The sequence below is a fragment of the Cyprinodon tularosa genome, unplaced genomic scaffold, assembly GCF_016077235.1.
Source record: "Cyprinodon tularosa strain WSP-4 unplaced genomic scaffold, ASM1607723v1 ctg180, whole genome shotgun sequence".
Taxonomy (NCBI): domain Eukaryota; kingdom Metazoa; phylum Chordata; class Actinopteri; order Cyprinodontiformes; family Cyprinodontidae; genus Cyprinodon; species Cyprinodon tularosa.
In genome coordinates, this window is record NW_024038609.1 from 79,759 (window position 1) to 88,747 (window position 8,989).

The 8,989-nt window shown below is 42.6% G+C and overlaps 1 protein-coding gene across 1 annotated transcript; it reads right to left on the reverse strand.

Moving 5' to 3' along the window:
- Nucleotides 1-4,905: 4,905 nt before the first annotated feature.
- Nucleotides 4,906-8,310, reverse strand: LOC119781635 (iroquois-class homeodomain protein IRX-5-like). The gene is made up of 3 exons (XM_038282173.1): nucleotides 7,942-8,310; nucleotides 6,926-7,331; nucleotides 4,906-5,917 (listed from the first exon to the last, which is right to left on the reverse strand). Exons 1-3 carry the CDS (start codon nucleotides 8,134-8,136, stop codon nucleotides 5,352-5,354), a joined length of 1,167 nt encoding a protein of 388 aa, XP_038138101.1. The 5' UTR covers nucleotides 8,137-8,310; the 3' UTR covers nucleotides 4,906-5,351.
- Between the last annotated feature and the right edge of the window lie 679 nt (nucleotides 8,311-8,989).

An 8,989-nucleotide genomic window follows, 5' to 3' on the forward strand; every position in this document is an offset into this window, starting at 1 on the left:
AAAACCGGAGCATAAAACAAGGGAAGTAATATATGTGGGCATTTGTCAGTATCAAAGAAGGATATAAGTGCTATAAAGGATGCTTCAAAATTCCCAAAAATTTGAAAAACAATTGACTGGATTTTGTTTTCCAAGTTTTTAGACATTTCGCTTCCATTCTAGAAAGCTTTTTCAATTCAGAATGTCTGGAGTAGCGTTGAGGTCCAGGCTAATAGAGTAGCCCAACAGAGCCTTGTTTTGGCTTAGAAAACATGCAAATTGAACCAGAAGAACAGGTCCGCCCCTTAGTAATGGGGAGTCATTGAGGTCTATGTTAGCCTGCAATACCAGATACTGATCTATGCCTCTGAGAGGGGAGTCGTTAGGGGCATTTTTGGGCCGGCTGACCGGGTGAGATGTCTTGGTCCCCTGGATGGCCATGAGGATTATGATAGCGGGAAGGAATCAACTCAGTCGCTGCATTGTAGGTTTCTGAGAGCTGAGAACTCTGAGTCCACTCCCTCTGTTTAAGGTTGTTTTTTCTCTCTTAACATAAATGGCTTTCTTCACTCCCCTTTATGGATGCACAGCTTTAAATTCTTCTGCTTCACTGATCTGGAATAAACTCCTAGAAAACTGGAAAAGACCTGAAAACCTTCACTTGCTTTAATCCAGATTAAAATACTGTATATGTATCAGGATCCTCTGACTGAACTATCTGAAAATTATTAGTTATCTTTTAGTACTATTTTTAGTTCTGTTTAATATAATTGACCAATGTTTTAGAATCAGAACCAGTTCAGAATCATAATCAGCTCAGATTTAGAATCAGTTCAGAAACAGAACCAGTTCAGAAACAGAATGAGTACAGAAACAGAATTAGTACAGATTTAGAATCAGTTCAAAAACCTGACCAGTTCAGAATTAGGATCAGTTCAGAATCAGAACCAGTTCAGAATCATAATCAGCTCAGATTTAGATTTAGCAAATCAATTAATCGGTTAATAATTTTTTCGATTAAGCGCTCAATATTCAGATAGTCAAAGGTTCCTTAAAGAAGACTTTTTACGAAATCATACCAGGTGAAACTAAAAAAATTCCACTTGAGGATTTCTGGATGTACAAAAAAGATTTGATTTACCTTAATTGCAAAATGTTCATATATGTTTTTTTTACTATGTTTTTATACTTTCTGCTGTAAGGGGGTCGCTCTGTCAGCTAAAAGCATGTTTTAGAGTCTCTATACTCCAGTTAACAATCGATTACTAAATTAGTTGATGATTATTTCAATAATAAATGAATCACGATTACCGTAATCAGATTAATTGTTTCAGCCCTAGTTCAGAGTCACAATCAGTTCAGGAGTCAATTCAGAATCTGGAAGCTTTTCCAAGTCAAGAATTTTATTAGAATGTCAGATCTATGTGGAATCTGAAATCTGTCCATGATCTATAAACAGATTATCCAACCCCAATCAGGAGACTGTTTAGTGTCATGTAAAAGTGTTGGACATAGTATTTATTTTACAACCAAGAATCCAAAAGGCAGAAACTTGTGTCATCAGAAACAGGCTTTGAAATTGCCACAGGGAATCGGTTTTCTCAAAACTAAATGCATCAGTTTGAAAGTGAATTTCATTAAAAAACAAAATGTCTTTATTTATTTGAAACTAAACAAATTGGGTTTAGATCAATATTTATTGTGTTGAAAATTCAGATTTTTTTCCTTGCCACACATCCAACACTGCAAAAACGATCTAGAAATAAGTAAAATTTTCTTAAATTAAATGCATTCACTCTGAATTTTAGTAGGTAAATGAGATAGTTTGCCAATGGAATGAGTATTTTTACTCTTAAAATAAGATAATTGGATAATATGCACTGTTCCATTGGCAAAATGTCTTTTTTACCTCCTTAATTCAAGAACAAATGCACTTATTTTAAGAAAAAAATGACTTATCTAGATTTAGATTTTTTGCAGTGAAGTCTTTGAGAAAGGCCAGAATATTCAAACAGATCTGGATCTGGTGAAGCGAAGCGGCTGATAGGCTAACTGTAACAGTGATGCTAGTTGCTGGTGAAGGTTTCCAGTCATCCAGGTCATAGTCATTCCAGAAAAATAAAAAACAATCCACTGGACTTTGTTTCCAAATTTGAAGACGTTTCGCTTCCCATCCAGGAAGCTTTTTCAATTAAAAATGTCAGTAATAGTGTTGAGTTCGAGGTTTTATTCCGTAGCCCAACAAAGCCTTGTTTTTGCTTTGAAAACATGCAAATTGGATCAAACGAAGGAGTCCACCCCGTTGGAATTGGGGTAGTCTGGCTTCTTTTGTTTGACTGCAATGCCCCATACCCATCTAAATGTCTGAGAGGGGAGGTCCTTAAAGGGGATTGTTGGACTAGCTGAATAGGCGAGGTCCTCTGCTCTCCTGTACCGGGGCTGCGATGATAACGGGAAAGGATTAACTCAGTTGCTGCATTGTACGTTTTTGAAAGCTGGAATCTGAGTCCACCCACTCTCTGTTTAAAGGGCAGGTCAGACTTCTGCAACCGCACAAATCAAATGTCGCTTGGGTCTGGTTGCGAACCAGTTTTGCTGGTATTCTTCTTCAATGTCGGTCTGGAATTTCTAGGGACACATAGCAGTTTCCCGCCAAAGCACAAGAGGGAGCCTATTTGAGAACTCACGAGAACTTTGGCGGTGCCGGCGGGAGTGTTCATCTTCCAAAACAACAATGGCGCGTCTGCAAGATATCAGGGTCACGGAGATGGATCTAGAGTTGTTAGACATCGAAGAGGAACAGGTTCTGTTAATAGAGTTTGCAAAAAGACTGATTACCGTAACCTTTCATCATAGTTCTGCGTCGTTTTTTAAAAATTGCACTCCCCGGCACCGAATCGACAAGTTCGACCACACAGACAGCCGGAAAGGCATACGAAAGACCAATCACAGCTGCTTTTTGTCTGCGCACTTCCGCTTGAGGTCTGCGCGGGTTTGCGACAGTCCGACGCATAGTCAGGATTTTTTTGAGGTGCGCAGCGACGGTTGCAGAACCTCTGCGTGGGGGCGTGGTCACGCACAGAGACATATTTGAGGTTGTTTTCTTCATTCTTGACATAGAATGCTTCCTTCCCGCCCCTCTCAAACCACCTATTTTCTTTATCCAAAAGTGAGCATTCTGGTCCTCACTAGAATGTCCTTTGTCCATAAGGTGTAGATGAACAGCAGAGTCTTGTCCGGAGGAGGTGAGCTCTTCTATGTTGGGCCGTGCGTTTGTGGAGAGGTTGTTAGGTTTCTCAAATATAAAGATCAGAGCATCCGTCAACGCTACTCCTGACATTTTGAATTTAAAAAGCGTCCTGGATGGGAAGCGAAACATCTTCAAACTTGGAAACCAAGTCCAGTGGATTGTTTTTTATTTTTCTGGAATTTTTTTGGAGTGATGCTAGTTGACGCCAGATTAGCGTAGTGTAAATAGATCTTTCATCGTCAGTGTTTTCCTCATGTCTCAACGCAGTGGGGCACCGAAAAAAAATGACTCCCAGTGTCCTGCAAAAGTAGCACCATAGATATATAGAACTAGATAGAACAACCACTATTGGCTGCTATAGACAGAAACAAACAGGGACATTTGTTTAACTGATGATTCCCAATACAAACCTGAGAGTTTTGCTGCATCTCGTTGGATATAATGTGAATCTATTACTCTGGTTTTTCTCAAAAACCAGGAAATGTGGCACAAAAAAAAATATTGAAATCAAAATTAGTTCAACAGAATAATCAGTGCATTAAAATACAATTTCAAAACATTTCTTTTTTGGTTTAAACTCATTAAAAACCGTTTTTATTCAGCTTCACATTATTTAACCCAATTTCGGTTTAATGAATTTCCCTTTCAAAGCGTTGCATTCAATTTCCGAATTTCCGTGTTTAAACATGTAGATTGACTTTAGGAATTTTAAGTTGTACTTTCTGGTGTTAACGTTCAGTTCTTGATAGCACAAGTTTTCTGCCCATAGAATTAGTTTTAAGTCAGATTTGGTTTTTGTTTATAATCAGTTAAGATTTAAGAATATTTTCAGAACATCAAATCTTCCCTGGACCATTTCCTGATTAAGACCCTATGGAGAATCAGGAACCAGAACAGGTTTCAGAGTCAATAAGGACAAGAATGAGGACATATCTCTGAATCTGAAGCTTTTCTGTCTGAACTGGATCAGCGATGAGAAAAGGCCTCAGAGAAACCCAGGAAGAAAAACCTTAAACTTGACCCTCAGCTCTCATGTGTGTAGATTACCAGAAGGTGAGCCGGCCTAAACCACCAAGGAACCTCATCAGTCGCTCTGAGCAACACCTTTCACCACATAGAAAAAACACCTCATATAAAAACGACTCTGTTAACCGAAGAAATTCAAAATAACTTTCCACCCAGAATAAAGAAATTATTGTAATTTTATGCTTTCACCTCCAGAAAACTGCATTTTCACATTTTTTTTTGGTTTTAAATGTAAAATTTCCAAAACTCTGATAGGAAAACCTTTTTTAAAATCAGTATCTATTTGTGTTCTGTTCTTTGTTCAGCAGCTGTAGATGGAAATTTGAAATGTTGGCTCCTGCAGAAACCTTTGTTAATTCTAGACCATCGTCTGTAGGAGGAGTTTTAATGGAAATGGAATAAAATGGCTGCTCTGTCTATGCATCATCGGTTTTCTGTGGTTTGGATATATTCATATATGATATAGGTAATATTTAGAAAGTAAAAGCCTTTCCTGCTACACAAAAAGCAGAATTAACTCTAGAACTTGATCATTAAAGGTCTAGTTTGATACCTGCAGGCCAGACGGCGTCCAGCTCCAGCAGATCAGCTTATATTTGACAAAAAGCAGATTTCTGAATGAAGTTTCAAACATTAAGGCTTTAACTCCTTTAAAAAGTGTTCCCTATCCAGCAGCAGCTCAGAAAAAGCCTCCATCTTGGTATCTATCTGTTCGTTTGTGTTTTTAATATTTCACAGAAGCCAAACTCTGACATCCCCTCATTAATAATGAACAGTTCTGACGTGTTTGGACCCGTCTTTAGCAGGCAGCTAAATATACTAGTCTCCTCTCCCTTCAGGCAACTCAGCCGAGCGTATCGGACCCGTTTTCCTCCAGAACCGGCGGCCTGATCACATTCTTTCCTTCATCCAACAAACCAAGGCGCTCGCTTTTATCCTCATAAAACTATTTTTTAATCAATGACACTTCATGTTTGGTGCAGAAACGCACTACAAAGGTTACATCTGAGCAACATAGAAAAGCCGTCAAACTGTCTCTGGGTCCAAGTTCTGCTGGGTTTTCCGCAGCGCCGCCGCAGGTCGCATACAGAACCCTCTACGCGTTCGTCATGCCTCTCTTTAGTTCGTGCAGCTCCGTCTGGTTCTGGCTGTGCAGTCGGCAGTCTCTGGCGGCGGCCTCGGCCCGCTGCAGCATCTTCTGCTGTAATCCGTTTAAGTGGGAGCCAGGCCCCCCCTGCAGGGGCCCCAGAGGCCTGAAGCTGGAGTATCCGGGGATGAAAGGGGAGGTGTAGTACAGGTGTCGCGGCAGGGCGGGGCCATGGGTCAGGGAGCTCCGCCCCCTGTTCTGTGAGTCACTGCTTCCTGTGTTTTTGTCCACAGACGTGGCGATTTCAGCCAGGGACCACAGTTTGGGCTTTGGGGCCGGGTTTGGCCCCTGGGTGGAATCCATGTGGTCCTTAGCCAAGGAGCTTGGCGATGAAGTACGGTCAGAGCCTCTGAGGGCCTCTGGGGGCCCGCTTTGAGGAGGGGCCCCTGAAACAGAGATGGGAGCTGCTATTTGGCGCAGTCTCTGGTCCAAAGGGCCCGGATCCGTGAGGCCCTGCTCGGCTCTGGCGTCCTCCTGGAACAGCTGACTGACAGGAGCCGAGGACTGATGGAGGGCTGTGGAGAGAAGAGAAACGGGTCAGAGCAGAACAGATCAGTGACTGATATACAAAATCAGAACAGAACCAAACAGACCAGGAAGCAGCTGGTTTGATCAGAGCAGAACCGATCCAGGTCAGCAGAACTATCACGTAGTGACAGAGCTGACCTGATGGGTCAGAATGAATCGGATCGGAAAAATAAACGTGGATTCATTTTCAAACTAAAAAAAAACAACAAAAACATAAAAAACATGAAACAGAACGCAGGAGGGCTGATCAGAACCAGAACCAATCAATAATCTGCAAAGGTTCTTCTAATTCTGGGTCAATCATTTTACTGAAAGACATTTTATTTTTCAGCAGTGATAAAATTAATCTGAATCTCCTGCAGAAAACTGGAAATTCAAAGCAAAGAAAGTGGAATTCAATGAGTGATTCAGAAAAATTCTGATGGATCCGATCCGTCCCTGAACTCAGATCCATGTCTCTAAGAATAAACATCATTTATCAATGATTTATTCTGACATTAATGCTTCTTTCTGCAAATAAATGAATAAAACAAAAAAATCCTACTGTTTCTTTATAGAATATCAATATTTCTTCAATGAAACAAAGCACAATTAATAAATTCTAATAAATCAGCGGATTTAGATTTTTAGCTCTGTTTGAAAATGTCAGAAAAAAGGCAAAAAAAATGTTTTCTGCTACATTAAGTTTTTCTTTTAAAATCTTTTAACAAAAATTAACTTTTGCTGCTGAAGTTTTGCTCTCTGAAATTTTCAGGGATGATGGAAACATCGTCCGGAGCAGAAGACAGAAAACTGTCCTCGTTCCTTTTTGTTCCAGCAGCTTCCAGGTCTGCAGGTCGTCCACATGGAGCTGCCTTAGATCCAGATCATCTTCATGTCTGAACGTGTCCCGCTAAACCCCAGCTGATCAGTTAATCGATGTTTAATTTACGATTAATCGATGAGTAATCGATTAATCGGTGCGACCAATCTCCGACCCTTCCATGATCACTCACCGCTGTCGCTCCGCAGCTTCGTCTCTTCCTCCATCATCTTCAGGGGCTCCTCCTCTTCCTCTGTGCGCTCCAGGTCGATGGCGTCCTCCTCCTCCTCGTCCTCGCTCCTGTTCCGGGGCGTCCACGTCATCTTGTTCTCCTTCTTCAGCCGCCGCCGGGCGTTGGCGAACCAGGTGGACACCTGAGTCAGCGTCATCTTGGTGATGATGGCCAGCATGATCTTCTCCCCCTTGGTGGGGTACGGGTTCTTCCTGTGCTCGTTCAGCCAGGCCTTCAGCGTGGCCGTGGCGTCCCGTGTGGCATTCTTCCTGTAGGTGGGGTCTCCGTACGGGTAGCCCCCCAGGGGCCCGAAGGCATGGTAGTCCAAGGACCCGGAGACGGCCGTGGACGGATCATAGCCTGGATTCTGGAACATAAAACCCAACATTAGCAGCTGCTGGGAGGATCGTCGTCCTAAAATCTTAGTTCTGATCTGAAGTCTGTGCTGCTGCTTTGAGAGATAATCTGCTGCCAGAATACCCACAGGATCAGATTCCTAATCTGTGTGGGATTATTTCAATTAGACAAAGGTTTTTAAATCAAACCAAACTGACTAACAGATATCAGTTTGTGTCTGACAGGACAAAAAAACAGAACAATGCCAAAAAATGCTTCTTTATTCAATATTTCTGTCAATTTAATCCAACCAGCCAGATTAATTCTGTCTCCTCTAATTATATTAAAAAGGAGAAAACAATCTAAACATACATGATTTTAATTTAGATTAAATAGCCTCAGTTTTTTTTATTCACATATTTTACATTCAGGTTGATTTAACATCCGCAGTCATATTTCTAATCAATGAAATCCACTTTTTATTTTAGATTTTCTGAATTAAAAACTTTCTGCAGCATAAAATCCTCCATGAAATCACGTCCAAAGCGCGTTTTTAAACTTCTCTGCTTCTGTCAGAGTTTCTCAGAGAGGAAGCAGAACCGGGGCGGTTCGGACCCGGTCCGACCCGCTCTGACACTCACCATGAAGGAGCCGATGGCTGCGGCGGCCCGCGGCTCTCCTCCGTACGGAGGGTGGGAGCTGAACCCGGGGGAGGAGGAGGAGGTCGACGCGGAGTAGGGAGCAAAGGCTGAGCCCTCGGTCCTCTGACCCAGGATGATCCCGGAGCTGAAGGGCAGAGCCAGGGACTGGAAGAGGAACCCCTGAGGATAGGCCATGGCGGAGCCGGACACTTTTACGCACAGACGCGCTCACATCGGAGAGTTTAGGGGGAGAGCAGCATCCAGGAGCATCGCAGGTGCGTTCAGGTGCAGTCTGACTCTGTGCCGCGGCGAACCCACTCCTGCTGCAGCGGAACCCACGGACACACTGAAGACACGCAGAGGGAGGAGAGGCTGAGCTCCTCCTCCTCGCGCGCGCACCTCCTTCCCTGTGATGCTGCCGCCTCCCTGCAGGTGAACGTTTCAGGGAACACCTGAACACGCGCTGGTTCCCAACCTGAGGTCCGGGGACTCCGGGTTCATCTCCTGACAGAGGAGGGTCGGTTCCTTCCGGCTCCTGGACCGAGAGGAAAGAACCTTCAGAAAATAAAATCTCTCATCGTTTAAAGCTTTGACTATTTAATGAGGCAGCTGTCAGTCACTGAACCCAACAGAAACACTGACACTTTCATCACTGTGACTGCTGCAGAAGATAATTTATACAGTGGAGTGATCAAAGTTATTAAACCTCTTACTCAGTTACCACTAATATTCACTTTCAATCTGAAAAAAATCACACGAAGAGAAAAGATAATTAGAAGAATTTTATTGATACAATTACTTTGTCTTTGGCACTCAGACCTCGGCAGGAAACATAGCGCTGAATTTTGATAGATATGCAGGAACAGGAGCAAAGAAGAGGGTTGTTTCCCCCCAGGCCTGAAACTGCTTCTCTAAATGAGTCAGAACAGTCTGTGAGAACAATAATCTAAATATGAAAACAGACACGCCTCGGTGCTATTGTTGCCCTACAATCAGAGCATAAAACAAGGGAAGTAATATATATGGGAATTTGTCAGTATCGAAGGGG